Source organism: Epargyreus clarus, unplaced genomic scaffold (genome assembly GCF_041222505.1).
Source record: "Epargyreus clarus isolate Ecla_fem2 unplaced genomic scaffold, WU_Ecla_fem_2.2 ptg000019l, whole genome shotgun sequence".
Classification (NCBI taxonomy): domain Eukaryota; kingdom Metazoa; phylum Arthropoda; class Insecta; order Lepidoptera; family Hesperiidae; genus Epargyreus; species Epargyreus clarus.
Genome location: NW_027332227.1, coordinates 7,812,457 through 7,831,441, shown reverse-complemented (window position 1 = coordinate 7,831,441; position 18,985 = coordinate 7,812,457). Strand labels below are relative to the sequence as shown.

General features: G+C 32.2%; 1 protein-coding gene across 2 annotated transcripts; it reads right to left on the bottom strand.

Annotated features, from left to right (window-relative positions):
- Positions 1-3,971: 3,971 nt before the first annotated feature.
- On the bottom strand, positions 3,972-18,067 carry LOC140750364 (putative sodium-dependent multivitamin transporter). Of its 2 annotated transcripts, XM_073083843.1 has the most exons (11): positions 17,718-18,067; positions 10,747-10,871; positions 10,102-10,664; positions 9,912-10,008; positions 9,145-9,309; positions 7,757-7,914; positions 7,082-7,286; positions 6,368-6,562; positions 5,856-6,017; positions 4,890-4,953; positions 3,977-4,127 (listed from the first exon to the last, which is right to left on the bottom strand). In XM_073083843.1, exons 2-10 carry the CDS (start codon positions 10,864-10,866, stop codon positions 4,930-4,932), a joined length of 1,689 nt encoding a protein of 562 aa, XP_072939944.1. In that variant the 5' UTR covers positions 10,867-10,871; positions 17,718-18,067; the 3' UTR covers positions 3,977-4,127; positions 4,890-4,929. The 2 variants fall into 2 exon arrangements, with proteins under 2 accessions (XP_072939943.1, XP_072939944.1); XM_073083842.1 differs by lacking the exon at positions 4,890-4,953 and having other exon boundaries at positions 3,972-4,127.
- Between the last annotated feature and the right edge of the window lie 918 nt (positions 18,068-18,985).

Genomic DNA, 18,985 nt, shown 5'->3' with positions numbered 1-18,985 from the left:
CCTCCGTGGACTCAGAGAACGGGGCAAGAGCGGCTTTCGAAAGCCGCTCTACGGCGTCCCTTGCGCCTGCGACGGATTGGCTGGGCAGACGGACGGCTTGCTTCTCTGGCCCTTTCCGCCGCTTCCTTACTCCGCGAGCATTACTGCTTCGCAGAAGGAGCGCACCGCCTGCCACGACCTGTCACTTCCGACCATAGCGCGAACCACGGACGGGAGCGCGAAGTTGGCCCCCAAAATTCTAATTTACTAGTTATAGTTAGTTATATAACACGGTCGAGTCGCTTTGTCCTTTTTAAATAGGCGTAACTAATTAATTAAACCACAATTATTATTAAATATAAAAAAATACATTTAAATTAAAATACACGTAAATACTATTTAAATCTGGCTATGGGATCTTAGACTATAAATACCTTTTGTATTTTGTGCTATAAACTTAAATAACACGATCGACTCCGTTACGTGCCGATGTCATATGTCTCTGATACGAAAGGTGGTGGGTAAACTCAGAAGCGTTCTAACTTAGACGACAGACCTCATCTTAAAGAGTTTATTACAAATATCCCTGGACGGTAATTGCCACTTATCATCAGATAGACGGCATGCTACATCTATGTAAAAGTTTGCTACATCTACCAAAAAATTAGGTTTGGGAAATTAAAAACACTGTTTTTTTATATACTTTTATTAACATTTCAACATTGTTGTAATCGATCCGTGCGAAGTTGATTATTGATAATTGATAACAATCTCGTATGTTGTAATATTCCACACAAAACTCTGCATTTTCATTGTTTCTTGATGTTTTAAAAATATACCTTTATTCATTGATTCATATACGATAAACAAAATATATTATTTTTATCAAATCTACATGCAACGAGGAAGTTTTATTAGCATTTATTTAAACTATTTCTATAAGTCGGTTCGTCAGATAGGTACATAAATTTAATGATTTCTCTCTTAGATTTTATGATTTAATTTTCAAATTAGCCTCAAACTCGGCTCGTATGGAACTTCTGGGAACTCTCCTAATTAATTATTTTTTAAATTCATATATAATCACATCACGCAATAAATGCAATATAAGTACATCATTTTTGACGTAAACTCCAAATCTTCAAAATAATTCGCTCCACTTTTGCCTTATTATATTATCTGGACACTCTGGAAATCTAATGAATAGAAGCTTTAAAGTTTTCTTTTAATATAGTGTTAAGTACTTACACATATAATCTATTATATTTCTATATCTGTTGATATTTCTAAAATAGTTATATAAACAGCAATATTAACAAGTTATAAATCTCCTAAAATAACATATTTTATATTATTAAAATAACATGTTCGTACATTTACTTCCAAATTGTTTTAACTTGATATACATAAGTAACCACTGCAAAATTTATAAATGTATCTATATAGTAGCCATGACAACAAGGCAGTTAGTGATTGTCCCTGTAGTTCCGGGACCAGAATAGGGCTACGGTATCCCCTGCCTGTCGTAAGAGGCAACAAAATGGGGCTTCCGGGGTTGCGGGCGGCAAGAGTGGGAGCTCGAACCGCCCAGCCAGCGACTCCGGGAATGACGGCGGTATGTGTGGTCGCATACCGTCGTGTACAACAGACGGTGTGGCGAGCGTCAAGCTCACCTGGGCAGAGCCCGACGGGGCAACGCGCTAAGAGGACTCCGGTTGCGTTCCTTTGGAGATCCCGGAGTCCTCTACGCAGCGCCGAGGCCGGCCACCGGGAGGGTTTTACGAGTAGTGCGGTAAGAATCCTACATAACTCTGTGTCGCTCCCACGGCACCGGGTACCTTTCGAAAGTTTCCCCCTCGAAAACAAAAAAAGGTAGTGATATGAGTACATAGGTAATGGTACTTTGGTATTCGTAGTACCATAGATATGTATTATTATTAAAATTCGACATTTCGGTTAATCTTTATTACCTACTTATTACTAAAACCAAAATATGATTTACGCGTGGATCCGTCATATAAACATCGTTATATATTTCTATCAATATTGGAAGCGCCAGATTGAACATATCAGTATCTCTATTTATCTAAATTATTACTTTGAATATGAAATCAATAACTACCTACTTATCAGTACAGTTACAGTATCATCATTTCGCACATTTTACACAAATAAAAAAACTACATCCTTTAAGTACATAATATAGGTGCTAAAATATGCAACATATATTGTCGAGAGCGTTAATCATAAAGCAAATTGATGACGTATTATGTCTAACTTAGAATCAGCTTTGGCTTTTTGGTAACTATATAGTAACCATTGGCCAGCCTAATAAACTTACCTCATAATTTTTCGAAGCTTTAAATAAATGTAAGCACTTTTTTTGCTATCTACTTAACCCTAAATCTTTCAGAATTTAGAATAATTATAAACATAAAGAATAAAAAAGCACCATTATTGTAAAGACAATATTTATAACATTTTATAAAACAATATATCTCTATATTAAGATAAATTCATGAATAGTAAGTTTAGTATAATATTATCAATACGTAGTGCTTGGTAACTTCAGTTACAACCTGTGATGTTTATTTACAATAAATAATCCTCGCTTTCTTTTTTATTCTTACTTATCAAGTATAACTAAATTAAGTAAAATCTAATGGTATTGTCATAAATCTAACATTAATTATTTAACCTCAATAGACCACGGACCCTCGAACATTTTTATGGTTATCATCAAATTGAAACTTCGTGAGTAGCTTAGTCGAAACGCCTTTTATTTACGAAAACTCAACAAAGGTATAGTCTGCGCCAAACTTCTAGTCCGCTCCGAAGTTGTTGCGCGCAGGTTTAGTCGCCGTGGGCGAGTGCGGGCAGCGGAGGGTGCCGGGGGAGAGGGTCCCGCGCTGTCTTCGACCCGCTAATATCTGCAATTTGCTGTTGCGACGCGACTCGTTTCTATGTTCAGAGCGGACTAGCAGTTTGGCCCGCACTATAACTAACATAGTAAATAAGCAAGCTGTTATTGGTCATCACGGCAGTGCCTCCGCAAGTCGAACAAAAAAAAATAAAAAAGTGGCACGGCCGTAGCATTCTTTTTAAAAAAATGTTCGAATGCCCGTGGTCTACAAATAGATAAATACATGAGTACACAAACATTTAATATTTTTTTATTTTATATTATTGTCGTAATGTATTTAATGAAGTTATTTGGTTAATTTACTTTTTACTTGCAGTCAGAGGTATTTAAAATTTATTATATATAGCGTAATATGTAGAGAATAAAAGTTAATAACAGGTGTTTTTTCGTAATTTTTTTCATTTACAAATACTTCTCAATGACACTGTGTGATGGTGCAATGATCTAATGTGATGTTTTTTCAAAAATATTTCGTTCATTTCCCAATAAAAAATTGATTCCTCTAAAACTTAATTACATAGTTTTAGATTTTATCTAAATCGATAACCCTTTGGGAAGTTTATCGCTACTTATTTTAGTTTTGGAGTTGGCCACGCTACACGCTAAAATCATATTGTATATGTTTTAATTAAACAACATTCGATAATATTCGCTATCAAAATACTCGCTTCTCACTTCATTTCTATCTCTATTACAACCATGTTTTTATTGAATCTAGTGCACATTTCTTCACGGGTGAATAGATCAAGTTATCTCTCTCTTTATGAAATATATACAGTTACATAAAAAATATAGCCATTTATACACTGATGTACTATATACATAATCTTAAATAATAGTACGCAAGCTTACCCGTACAAATCTTTAGTAAAACTATTAAACCTACTTATTACGAGTAAGAACGCCAGTAACGCTTGTCCCAAACAAGGCATTTTTATAGTCAAAATATAATAAATATAGTCAAAATATAGTAAATACAATAAAAAACTTTTCATCAAAATAGTACTTAGGTACTTAGTAACTCAAAACATTTTTTTTCGGATTAGATTATTATAGTATTATTATTACTAATATTATTACTAATTCGAAGCTATTAAAATGATAATTAAGAAAACTTAAGCTTTAATTAAGTATACAACAGGGTCACGCACATATTAGTCAATATAGGAAAATATCTAATACAGGAACATCAATCTTGAATTTCCTCTGGCTTCAGAAGTTCACACTGGGAATAAAATTACAATATTATTTTTGTTACATTAATAAAACATTTATGAAAATATTTAGTACTTAAACATTTACTATAAAAATACCTATTAACGAATTTAAAATTCTTGAAAGACTAAATGTTTTGATTTTTGAAACCATCAGAAAAAAATATAAACAATAAGTACTTAATGATTTGTCGTTAAATTCCGGAGCTTAATTTGAGACTCATAGATCAAATACTAAAGAATGTTAATGATAAACGCCTAAAACAATTTTAATGTAATAAATATTGATTAACAAATGACACATACTTATTCAGATGCTCAGATGTTTTGAACAGATTATTGTTAAGATGCTCAACTCGGATTGTTTGAAAAAATGTATCGTTTACAAGAAATTTCAAGAATTAGGTAAGTAATTATTTGTTGTATCAAATTAATTAACATAAAATCAAATTAAGCCCTCATTAAAAGTTTGACTATCAAAATTAATAGTCAATAAAAGTTAATATTACCCGTTATATCTATAGTTAGATCATAAATAACATGCAAAAAATCCCGTATAAAACTACAAAATTAATAATGATGTTGAAAATTACGGAAACTAAGCCACCCAGGCTTAGTTTCGTAATCTTAAGGTCTCCTTTAAGACTCAGTAGATGTATCCCAAATTACTTCAATTGAATAACCACTGGTCGCTTAGGAAGCATTTTAGATCATGGAGGTTTATAGTTACGATGCAAAGAAAATAATAATATAAAGTACCCAAAAATACCAACCTTTAGCAAGCTATCTACATCCATAGCAGAAGCATGGGGTTCAGTAAGCAATGCCTGTGTCCATCTAGAAACAAACTAAGCCATCAGCTCATCTACAGACGACCTTGTGCGATTTTAGCGTGGATTTTAGTTTTTAAACTATAATTTTTATTTCAGTTGTGGTTTGTGCTTCTTGTTTCTTATATTTGTGTTTTTGAATTATAATTATAGTTTAGTCAGTATACTTGAAGTTTACTTACTTTAAAGTATACAAGAAACCCATATCTTAAGTAAAATTAGTAGCCCATTAGGTATTAGTATTCAACCATTATTATGCTTTCAGAGACTTTTACTTAATTAATAAATTTACAATTTTCATAATGTTAAATAGTAAGGAAGATGTAAAAGGATGTGCAATTATTTCCAGAATGATAAATATTTATAACATTATTATTACTACGTTAAAATATATATGAAAAATAAGATGTAGTGACAAAAAAGGAATAGCGTAGTAGCTTTGCTATGTAATAGATGTTTTGATCACACGAGAAAATACAATTCTTAACAAAAAGAACAATTAAATGTCAAAAGAAATAACTTTCTTCAATAGACAATTAGTACTGTAGTGTATTGTGGTAGTATATATTTAGTACATGCGTAATTAATTATGTAGTATATAAGCACGGCTTTTGGTGGGGCGTGCGGTGGTGGGGGTATAGAGTTACATCAAGTGGCATTCTCCGTCCAGACGCCATGTGAGTAAGACGTGCTGTCGACTTATTTATTTTTACAAATTAAACCAATTCAAGTATTGTACTTAACGATAACAAAGGTTTTTATATTCTTATTTTTTTCAATGTTTGACAATTTTTTAGTGTATGGAAATAAAAGTAAACATATATGTTACATTTCTCGCGTGATCAATAAATCTACCCGTATCTACCCGTCTACTACAACATGCTAAGCTTTTTCTATTTATTCGTATACCTGTACGGAGTTCTTTTGATTCCTCTTTCTTAGTATTCTGGCTAAGGGTGGAGTAAACAGAGCTGGGTCGGGGTGGCTCCTTCCAGCCTTCTGCCAGGGCTGCTGCTGTCGCCATACCATTGATATTATAGTCCCCACAATCAACACCCACACGCAACCGAACTGTAAAATATTAATTCATAACTTAGATATATTCTCAATTATTTGTACCTATGCCATAAGAATAGTCCAGAAGAAAATATCTGTGAAACTTAAGAATGTACGCACACAATTGAAGATGTAAACGCTAAGATGTAATGGAACATTTAGATGTCACGTGTTCTTCTTACAGGTTATTTGATAGCTTCCTTAAGAATTAAATCAAAATTGCAGCTTAAGAAGATTTTTAGAAATTTGGAAAAAGAAAGTCAAAAAAATTTTTTTCTACAACAGTTGTCGGTCCTCCGCCAAATTTAGCTGACTCATTGTCAATTTTGCGTATCAAAACACCAATAACCCAAAATAATTCTTACCGGACAAGTCCACATATAAGAGACTCTGTATAAGTAGAAGTATTCGCTGTTATTCGTCACTGATGCAGCAGGTAAGGTAACGTTTCGTGCACATTCTTCCACACTGACGGGTAGCTTCGGTATCGACGGTCGAGGACCACCGAAACTCATCCATAGTGTCATCGCCATACCGGACAGTAGAGCCACGGAGACACCCTGGAAATTCATTAAAAACAAAAATACATTATCTGTTATAATATATTTTACCTATATATAATAATAAATGAAATCAAAATTGGGTCATTGGAAATTCAGTTTGCTAATTCAACAGCGGTAGGTATTACATGTGACAGGTAACTTTATAATTAAAAACAAAGTTAACGTAATTTCGTAATTAAGTCACAGTAAAGTAGGAAGAGTCGTTAAAACCATTAAGAAATAGTTTTGAACGCCTTATAGGACTAAATCTGCCTTCAACTCCTAAACCTTTACTTACACTCATTTCTGATTTAATACAGAAAAAAGCTTCTGTATTCTGGTTTAAACAGCGTGGTAAGACAGCAATAGTTAAATAAATCGTCGACCTCAGATATCACTCCAATCCTACCCGTGATATATTAAAGAGGTCTAGGTAGATAGTGTGTCTGTTTACTGTTTCAATTCATAAAATCAATAAACTTTATTTATTACTATAATTTAGTCTACGTTTAATCCTTCTATAATTGATAGAGTTACCATCTCATTGGCGTACGTTGTGAACATTCCTAAGGTAAATACGCCAAACAATGGCCCTCCAACGGCGCCGAATATCGTGAGTGCTGCTTGCAGAACACCTCCGAGGTACTCAGCAAGGAAGGCCAGAGCCAGGAACACGAGGCCATACGCGCAAGCGGCCAGCTTTGTTAGCCAGGGGATGTACGAGGGATTCACTTTAATCCATCTGCAAATTAATAACAGATGCTCTATATCTATGTGCGTATCTAAATGTGTTTCTAGTGACCGATCGAAGCTTTGTTTTTGCCAATTTTTTGCCAAAAAGAGATTTCGGCCGAACTTTTGGGATTGACCGAAACATTCGTTGGTGAACTCTCGGGTTGTTTTATTGTGTTCGACTGTACTTGTGTAGGTACCTACTAGCTTTGTGTCGCAAGCGTTTCATGAACACGTGACCTTGACGAGTAGCGCCAGATACAAGTAATATTTTTGTGTATTTGTATTCATTTTTAAATTAACTATAATATTCACCAACATCAGAGACAACAGCATAGAGACATCATAACGGATGAACAAACCATAAGTACCTACTGCTATCTTACTAAATGATTATGATATAAACAATAATATTTTACCATATATATGAAACAATGATATTTTAGGTAATACACCTATGCACACAAAACATTCAAATACCTGCTAACATAATCGGTGAGTGTGACGGCAGCGAGAGCGTTGCACGAGGCCGATATGGTGGAGAGCGAGGCGCTGAAGATGCCGGCCACGAACAGCCCCGCCAGCCCGGGCGCCACCCGCATCGCGTCCACCACGTAGTACGGCATCAGTTGGTCAGTCTACACCAAAAACAATGATTCGGCCTTCATTTAGAATTTAGTGTAAGACAATTTTATAATCAACATTTCAATTTCAAGATTGAATTTATTCTTTTGCGCCTAATTAAAACTGAACTTTATTTAATTTAATTGCTGTAGATGTAAGTAAGTGTGAAGTAGATGTGAAGTCTACCAATACGCACTTGGCCAGCGCGGTGGACTTTAGCCTAATCATTCTCATTTTGAGAGGAGACCCTGCCCAGCAGTGGGACAGTAATGGTTTGATAAATAACAAGAAGATGAAACGATGAACATAGTAACTAAACTATGCTCGATTTTTAACACATTTTGATAATAATAAACATACTAAAGTAAATACCGTTTAGGTAGGATTTAATTGTATATCTAAAACGGAACCAATTGAACATAATCCATTACTTTAAAGATATGTATAAGAGTAAAGATAGACAGTATTGTGCACCTAATTCAACTTGTTATTGACACGTAAAATTAAATCAATATTATTCGTGTATTTTATAAAAGGTGTCAATATTATTTTTTAAAACAGTATCAAAATACCCGTGGCTATTTCTATGACAAAAATCTCCAAAACGGAATAAAATGTTATGTGAAATTATCTTAAATTTTATCAAATCCTAATATTCTAATCTCGGTAACTTACATAAGATATGCTTTAAAAGTGACTTATCACATCTAAAATTTGCGCACACATCGCAACAGAACAAATTATGTGTATATGAGCGGTGAGGCATTTTATAATATTAATTTTTATCATGTTAATTTTGATTGTCAATATGGAATTAATATTTAGATTAAAATATGGACGACTTCCGGTAGTACTTCAAAACACTTTGTTAGTCATACCAAATATATTATATAAATTATAATAATATTAAAATATTTATTCTCGTATTTTTAAAACAATATTTTCAATATAATGTTATTTTATTAACAGTTAAATTTATTGTGAATCACGTCACTTGTTATAACAAAAGAAGTGATGTGAGAGGGTAGTTCTTATGCTGTTTGTCACTCGAGTAGTATTTAAGTCCACGCGCTGGTAGAGCGTGGTTCATTCGCATTTAATCAGTCGTGTAAGCCGTTACTCTGCCCGAATTGTGAATAAAAGTGATTCTCATATTAAACTAGTTTCGCTCATTTTATTAATATGGAACCAACTTAGTGCGGTAGTGGGAACTCGCCGACATGTACATATACATTAGCACTTACCGCAGTAATGCTGCCAGCAGCTAACGGATCGCAATCCTTGTACACTGCATATATTGCTAAGCCACTGATGCATGTGACTACACTGAGCACTGACAGCACTGGCCAACTCCACCACAGACACTGCTGGGACCGGCTTAGCGTACTCACTGTGAGCAGACGTTGTACCTTGAAAAGTTAATTTCAAAGTAAATCTGCCTATGGCACAAGCCTTAGTTACACTTGTTCAACGGTATCTTAACTATAACATTTTGAAAGTGGTTCGAACCCTTTGAAAACTCCGTAGGCACCAACAACACACCTTCTTCTGCCTAATAACAGCAGTTAAGCACTGCTGTGTCCCGCTTTGAAGCATTTGATTGAGACATACTTATCCGAGGCGTTCCAACTTAGTATTTAGGGGTAGATATGTGGCCAACCTCAGTTACGACGAAGATTTTCTTTTGATTACAATTTAAAGGTGGCAGTGACCACTTACTATCAGGTGGATTGTATGGTCGTTTGCTACTTCTATACCTACTATAAACAAATAACATAAATATAACGTACCATAGACGTATCTAACGTGCATATTATGTGCAAAATATTTACTCTTTACCACCTACCAACACAGAGTGAAATTTGAATAAGTAAATACCGCTACTCAAACTTATTTTAAACAACCTTTAATAACTATATCTTACTAATGTAGGTGTATATTTTATTATAACAACATTAAGGTTTTGTTTAAAAATCGATTAAAATTATTTAAAAATAAAATTTATAATTACCTGAGTGTGGTTAACGGCATAAAGTGACAAATATGTTGTTAACCCCCCAATAATAATTGACCACCATGTGTGACGTTCAGTCGGATCTACGCTGACACTGTAAAATAACAATAATTTAAAAAAAAACATGTGTGTATTCCATAGATATTACATTTATTGCATTAAAACTCAGATTCTAAATAAAACTTACTTTGAAAAATCGAGCCGTCCTCTTTCAAATGCCACTATAAATATTTTGTCAAATCCTCCTAATTGCACGGATGCAAATACAACTACACTGAATACTGCCCCAAACATTAAGAATGACTGCAGTAAGTCTGTGAAAAGAACAGCTTTCATACCTCCCAAAGTGGAGTAAAATGTACAAGCTAAGCCTACTACAAAAATAGAGATCAGTCTGTCTAGACCCGTAACAGATTCTAGGACAATCGCTGGTGCATACAGCACTATGCCATTGTAGAGCACCATTTGTAAAGTGTAAGTAAGTGACGCTAGTAATCTAATGTGGGGACCAAAGCGTAACTCCAAATATTCGTAAGTACTAGTTTTTTGGAGACCAAAAAATACTGGCAAATATAGATAACTAGCGATAGGTGTGGCAATTCCATAGGATATATTAATAACCACAAATATCATTCCATAATAGTAAGTTTCTGCAGACACCCCAAGAAGAGTAATAGCGGACATGAACGAAGCCATCAGTGATACTGCCACGGGAAATATTGACATGTTTCTATCAGCAAGCAGATATTCCTGTAAAAGCAAATGAGAAACAATGTACTCGTTATCACTATACAACTAAAATAATTATGTGGGTGATAAAATTGTTAAATACCTCGTTAGTTTTTTGTTTGCCTCCGCTAAATTTAAAGTAAAGTCCGATTAGCACGGAGGCAATCATAGTAGCTGACATTATAATGTAGTCCCATACGCCAAAAACAACTTCTTTCGCCATATTGACTGTAACCAAGAGTAAAAAACGTTTTATTCAATCCGCAACATTGATGCATGCCATAAAATAAGCAAACATAATAAGATAAACGACTATAGTATGCGCGTGAGTTTTTTTAATATCGGAGCTTAAGTAAAGTGCCGTAAGCACATTAAATAGTAGCGATGTGTAATTTGTGATAACTTTGTGTGTTCCGCATCTAACATTATTTTTAGTTAACATTAAATTGATAGATAATATACTTATTATTTCAGTTCGGTTCTGCATAATCGTTGATACATAATTATGCGTGTGTTCATTCACACCATACCTACATTCCTTATGATGCTAATGAACTCGCATGCGTACCTAATAGGTAGGTATACCCAAGAGTTTTTGTATAACATAAGTAACTAACAGGTAACAATTACAAAATGTTATGTTGTAAAACAGACATGAGCCGTTCCCACTACCAATTTTTTACCTAGCACAAAGTAAGAATTTTTCAATTTTAGTTTTAGGTAAAACTTGCTTAACATTGTCTTTACTAGCAGGTTAAAGGTAACACGTTAAAGGGAGTCAGTGTGTCTATAATTGACTAGTTATAAGTGTGTTTTTAATTAAAGTTGCATTTTGGAGAGTTAGTTAAAAAATAATTTTAAATACAACAACTGCAAGTCAGGCGGGTTATGGTCGCTACAATTTTAGTAATTGCTTATTTATGAAACTAAAATATAATTTATTATGTAATCTTAGTTATTAACGTTTTATGGTCAATGATTTTAATATCATTGATAATATCAATAGTAATGAATGATCATAATATTTTATGATACTCGTAATGAAATCTTGGAATATCCTCACTATCAGCGTATTGATAATATGAAGTACCCGTAATCCTATGCCTATTAATATATAATGTTTAAAATAAAACCACCATATTTTATTTATATTTTTTATTGTAATTTAAGTTCATCTATATTATTTAAACTTTGATCAAATATATACTTGATCGAAGTATGTAAAAGTAACTTAAAAAATCTAATCAAATCATTACATACATATAGAGTAGTTAAATTATGTAAATTATTAATATTAATAATATAACTTTTTGTAAAACCATAATCAATATAAGTTATGACCTGTTTTACTTTTATTACTTTTAGATGTTGCATAAAATTATAATATGTCACTAATAACCTTGTTTATCAGAGTAACAATTAGTTTCAACCAAAATGATAAGGAGTACAAAGTGACTGAGACATAATATGACGTCAGTCTATAAAATAAAGTACAACAGTCGTTATTTAAATACGAAAGAGTGCAACTAACTTTATCTATTTTCGTCCGTGTAACAGAGGCCAATGACCGCTGTATAGTCAAAAACCGAAAATTTTATTGGTACAGTATTATCTGTACAATATTAGATAACTATATTCTGTAGAAAATGGTCCTTAAAATTTAATAATCGTGTTGAATAAAGTCGCACAAGCTGTCTAGTAACCTTATTGTGAAAAGTAGGTACTTATGAGTTCTATGACACTGTATATTAATATATTTACATATAAGAGCATACGTATGTATGTATGTTCTTACATGGAAATATATACCATGTATATGGGTTCTTCTAACAACAAGTCAAACTTTAACACTTATTTACTATTCTAAGCTAAGGATTTGTAGTTGTCATGAATTATCATCGATCTTGAGAAAAGATTACTGTTATCAGACATATGTTTTACGCTCCCTCTATGAAAAGTTTATTAAGTACACTCCAATTAAATTTTCTGCCGTAAGTAATATATTCACATTAGATGACGTTTTTTATACAATAGAAGTAGCAAACTATAATGCAGTCCACCTGATGATAGGTAAGTGGCACCTACCACCCATGGATATCTGTGATCAACCCCAGATAAGATAAAAAACCTATCTAAGACCGAAAAAAGATATAAACCCTTACATCTTTCTCATCCGAGAACTAAGTAGTAATGCCTTTAAAATAGGTCTGGCTATGGTGACTCTGAAGTCAAATTACCAAATGACTCTACTTTAAAAAATAGGCAAAAAAATCGCATATCAATTTGTTTTTGGTTATTTTAAAATAAGTACATTAATAATTTAAAATGGGATTAGATCCGAATAAAATGTATTTCTAAGTAAGTGGTGTGATCGCGAATTACGACAGTACTCGTATTATACTTCCTGACATAAGGAAAATAACAGTTGTATAATAATAGAATGCATAACAACTACAAAGTTGTACTACGTTACTTATATTCGTTCAAATACCTCTAGAAGTCATAATTCATAATATGGTCTTATCAAAGTGTAATAATAGCACAGATAGTTATTACCTCATAAATGTATATAATATACAGTAAAAAATAATTAATCTTTGGTATCAACAATTTAAGTATTGTAGGCAAGTAGGTATCGCCCCATTTGGTTTTTGTTTAAAAATTATAACTAAATTAATATTTAAACCTTTCTTTACAATTGAGAGTTTTCTATCATGATGTCAAAGACATGTTAAAAGAATAAAACTATTTCTATGATTCAATTTACAATTATGTTTTTGCTGCCATATATTCCCGCGCAAAATACAAATCAAACGTCAAGACCGTTCTTTTTCTTCTTTATGCTAACTCATACAATCGAACCAGCCAGTGATTATATAAATAAGAACTTAATAGTCTAACACATTATGAAAATAAGACTGAATAATTAATTAAAATAATACTAATAATAAAATAATTTAAATAAGTTTTTAACTACCCTAAGTCTTCATAAAGTTAGAAAGTAAAAACTTTTTACAGAGTGCAACGTATTCAGGTCATAGTCTAACTCACTGGGCAATAACGGATTGGTAGACTTTTGAGACCGTTAATCGGTAAAGCCAAATTTGAAGCCACCAGGCTATAATTGCAAAAGGATTATATACCGACTAACAATAAAGTAGAAATAACAAACCACGAATAGGGTCACGAGCAAACATACGTAACAGTTATCAAAGTTATCGTTATATCACTGATCCATAAATCTTGTAGTGACTAACCTGCCCTAACAATAATAATGTGATATTACGAGTATCTTATAATTAAACAACACAGTATTGTACTGGATAAGTAAACAAACATATTTATATTTTTATCATAGTTACAGCTAAAGGTACATGAAATGAAAACAATTTACATTTTATCATCATTACATTACATTGAATGAAATAAAAATATGGGTTTTTAAGGAACCATCTTTTTCATACAAAAAAATAAACTAACGGATATGCACCTTTTCAAAAAAATCTGCAGCCCATGGTCCTGTCACAATATGATATTCCCGGTATGATCTTAACCGATCATAGAATATCTATGTTTTTATACCCCTAAGAACTAGTTAGTAACCATCATCGGAACATGTAGAGCAGACAGTAACTGATCACTCCCTTAAGTGTATATTTAGTACTAAAAATGACGATTTTCCGATTAACTATTTTATATTATAGATTAAATAATGTACGTATACGTAGTGTTTTATTATTTTTGAGATTACTATATTAAGGAATAAGGTAGCATTTATTTATTAAGTCATTGCAGTACATTAATCGTAATGAATTCCAAATGGAATTGAAGTTCTTAACAACGCTTACGTAGCGGTGCAACTTTCATATTCCGGAAACTCCCAAAATCATGAACTCTCCTTAAATATATTAAATCTGTATAAATTAACGATGTATGAAGCCTGCTAATTAATCTTGGTCCACGTAGTGGACTGTGACCTAAACCGTTCTCAATATTTTTGAAGACCCTTGCCCACGCATGGATCAATAATGGCTTGATGAGACCTAAACCCTTCTCAATATTTCTGAAGACCCTTGCCCATGCGTGGATCAATAATGGCTTAATGAGACCTAAACCCTTCTCAATATTTGAAGACCCTTGGCCACACGTGGAATGTGGATCAATAATGGCCTGATGTTATGTTTATAAAATCAATTTTCTCTAAATACGTTCTGTTACTAATTGATTTGAGCACAGTTGTCGAATTTTATTGCGACCGTTCAATCAATTATCGTAGGACATAAATATAATATATGTATCGATCTCGCGTTACCTAATTGAATATAACAAGCAACTAGCATTATATAATTAACAATTTTAACTCACTTCGTGCAACATTTATGTAAAATTTATTACACACTGGTAAAGTTTAAACAAAATCTATATCGACAAAACGATTACTAATAAAGAATAATAAATACTAATAGAAATAAATGCTTCATTATTTTGCAGAAAATGTTACTAAATAAAACAGAAGGCAAATAAATTTACAAAGTTATAACGAAAAAAAAATAAAACATTATTATGTGCAAGTATGGTTAAGGTTAAATCGATCTGTCGCAGTTACATATGTGAAAATGTACCATACCACAACGAAATAACTTTGAATAAACGACGTTTATGATTTAACTTGTGATTGTAGTTGAATTTATCGTAGACTCAGATTTCTTTTTGCTCAACTAGTTTCTTGAATCAATTAAATGTTATTGTTATAAAACAACTTGTGATATTTAACGTATATTAACGAAGATTGCGATGATTACTACTTACAAATTAAATATTTTCACAAATCAAAAGCTGTACTAATTTCAAAATATTTAAACAGACTAAGACGACTCATTTCCGTGTGTATATGAAGTATTATTTGCCTTTCTATTTCTTTAATATTTACTCACATAGGTAAGACTACCGATTATTTCGTTAAAGAAATCTATTTGTATAGACAAACATCATACGTTGTGTTTAATAACAATCAGACAAACTTTTGCTAATTTAGCATTATTAATATGACCTTGTAGCAAATATGTACCTACGTATAAAGTAGTTACATGTGACTTGATAGACGTACTTATTTTTGCAATACTACATTATGCCATTAAAGACAATATTTACATTATTAAATAAAGTAATCTTAACGTCATTTATTAAGAAATGTACTTGTATTTGTTTTAAGTTTGTATTTCGTATGTTTTTCAAGAACTTTATTACAATCCTGTGGGAAATTATCCCGTCGCACGTGTTTACGCCTACACGCGTGCTTCGTCTGCATGCATCTTATTGTTCCATAAGCACACGCACGCGGGACGCGAAGAGATTGCAAAATACAGGACACTAGTTGTGGCTCATTAATATTCTCTATGTCGTGGGAAGCAAGGATTTACTTGTAACCTGTTATAAAAAGTAAGTATTTCCAGAACTTTATTACAATCCTGTGGGAATTAATCCCGTCGCACGTGTTTACGCCCACACGCGTGCTTCGTTTGCATGCATCTTATTGTTCTATTCGCACAGGCACGCGGGACGCGAAGAGACTGCAAAGTGCAGGACACTAGTTGTGGCTCATTAAGATTCTCTATGACGTGGGATGCAAGGATTAACCACACAATATGTTATAAAGCAAGCCGCTATATTTATGTCACTGTGTTACTTAGACTTCATGCCTAAAATGTAAAATAATCCATTTAAATTTATTAAAGTTACCTATTGCATAATTTTTTAATAAGTACCTACGTTTAAACAGAAGCAACGTCAAAATTTTAAACATATTTTTTGTGTCGCATAGCTGTTAAATAGTCAATATTACTACAGCCATAAGCCGTTACAATTTTAAAATAATCTAGAATAGAATTTTAACGGTAGGTAGAGACACCTGTAACCATAACAGATGTTCCGATCTACTTATAAGTCACGGAATGTTATTTTCTTTTTCAATTGTTACCATGCCCCAAAAAGTATTTATTATATTATTTATTAAACGATTATGACTACTCTTTCTATAAAAATAATGTTATTTGCAGCGTTTGTTTTTAATTTAAAATACGTCTCATACTTCTCGTAGGTCTTATTTCATGGAGCAAAATTAAATAATCGTGTATTTCTTTATATCTTTCGAAATGTACCTACCTAAATTAGTTTATATGGAGAAAAAGGAATGTAGTACAAACGTCATTTGTCCGAATGAACCTTATAATAAAACACACATCTAATGTATTTTCTATTACACAAACTTACATATCAAGACATTAAAATGCGTTAATTTGTAACACTTGTTCACTTATAATACGCCTAACCATTTTTTTCCTTCGGAATATTATAAATACTTTTTAGAAGGTAGAGCCCATAGATTAGTAAAGATACTTCGCCGCCTTGAAATTGAATGAAGCCACAAATGGCTTATTAGTAAGTTCTTTTTTTGAATTCTTGACAAATAAAACCATTTTCAGAGAAAATTTACGAATAAATAACTAATACTGCGAAATAATATACCTATACTGCGTAATGCCTAAAATATTTGAAATAATAAATAAATAATTATTTCAAATATTTTAGGGGCATTTTAGCACGGAGACGTGGCAAAACTTTTTTACGCAACTATTTCAATTCTCAAAACTGGGTACATTTTCTTGTTAGGAGTGAGTAATCTTTACTTATCTATGGTAGAGCCAATAAATCTTATTTTATTATAAGAAATAATGAACAAAATTTAAAATTGAAAACCAAATATTGTAGAAATTAATACAGCTTACAAAACACCGGCATATTGTGTAAAACATTGCGTTCATCGTTTCAGTGGACTATGGTCTTTATCGTTTATAATACCAGTATTCTATCGACATTTAAAATAAACTTCCTAAAATAAATCTAGAACAGTTCTAGAACATTAAATATTATAAATTAGGTTTATCCTTTTCGGTGTTAAAATATTATCTACCTGCAAACATTACCTATATTAAAATTCTCATGATAAACATTTTGTATAATTTATGCAATGAAACAGTTTTACAGGTTTGCTAAAATGATGTAATTAATACTTACATTACGTTTTTTATTCGTCCGTTCAATTCTTCGCTTGACAAAAAATATTACTTTAACATGTAACTTTTCAATCGTTATTATTTTTTGCAATAACACGTTCAACCCAATAAATATCTATAATATGAGCCACACATTCTAAATTTAACAAATAACCTAACTTTGGTTGTTTATAATAAATTGAGCAAAATAATCGATGTAAATAAGTATCGGAATCACACCATTGTCGTCTAACGGCCTCAAATAGCACCTTCGGAATGAGGTTGTCGTCGAGCTTTGTGCTAAGAGCTGCATAATTAAATTCTTATCAGTCAGTGTTAGGTTATATCAGAATTTCTGCTGATCGTACGATATTAAGGCCAGCTGACAATATCTGTGACTCTACAGCGCTTTAAGCGCTTCATTCATAATACTTTTATATATATTCTTATTTATCATAATAGTTAAGTTATAATTTTAGCAGTAAAATTACGCTATTCTTGCTTTATTTAATTAAAGAATTCAATAATAATTTATTTTGGTTTAATATTTTTATATTATATTTGTATTACAACTGAATCGGCTTCATTTCATGAAACATTTAAGTTTCTTTTATCAAATTATTATAAATCCTCACTACAGTAGCTCAATGTACTGGTAATATATTCAACTTAAGTTGCATAAAACCTATTTGTATTATACAAAACATAAGTAATATATATTATTCTAATAATTATATTACTTTAATATTTCCTTTTTTATTAACCTTTCAAAATAGTTTCAGTTAAAAAAAAATCTCCATATTTTTACTCTGGGAATGTCGAACCTTCAGCGCTTTAGCGCTACATAGACACGATTTTTGTGCACGCGATTTGCTCGATGGTGTCAGTGTCAGTAGCGTTAGAATGGCGCGATATTGAAATAACGGATTTCAGTCTACTACAGTTATATAACACAACACAGCATTTTTATGCATAAATTTGATGAAAATGAGAGAATAGGTTGCATGTTGTGACTGTATGATATTCACTAACTCACTACACGTAACATTTATTAATTGGGCAATATATTTAACATGAATACTTGTATTTTTATTTACAATGTCCCATAGATCTACTACTACTATTGCAATGTCCTAATAGTTGAGTGCGGGAAGTATATTTAGTATAATAATATACCTTGTACAAAATTTCTCATATTTTTAATCACAAGTAAGAGTTACAGAGTGGTAGAGTCACCTCCAAGTGTTCATTTAGTTGGACGTAGTCACTACCAATTCACTGCTTAAAAAA

Excerpts from the sequence above, each read along its gene's own strand:
- LOC140750364 (XM_073083842.1), bottom strand. The coding sequence starts at position 10,866 with ATGGCGAAAGAAGTTGTTTTTGGCGTATGGGACTACATTATAATGTCA. Across the intron at positions 9,310-9,911 it reads ATGCCGTTAACCACACTCAG|GTACAACGTCTGCTCACAGT; the intron begins GTAATTATAAAT and ends TAACTTTTCAAG. Across the intron at positions 6,563-7,081 it reads CAACGTACGCCAATGAGATG|GGTGTCTCCGTGGCTCTACT; the intron begins GTAACTCTATCA and ends ATGAATTTCCAG.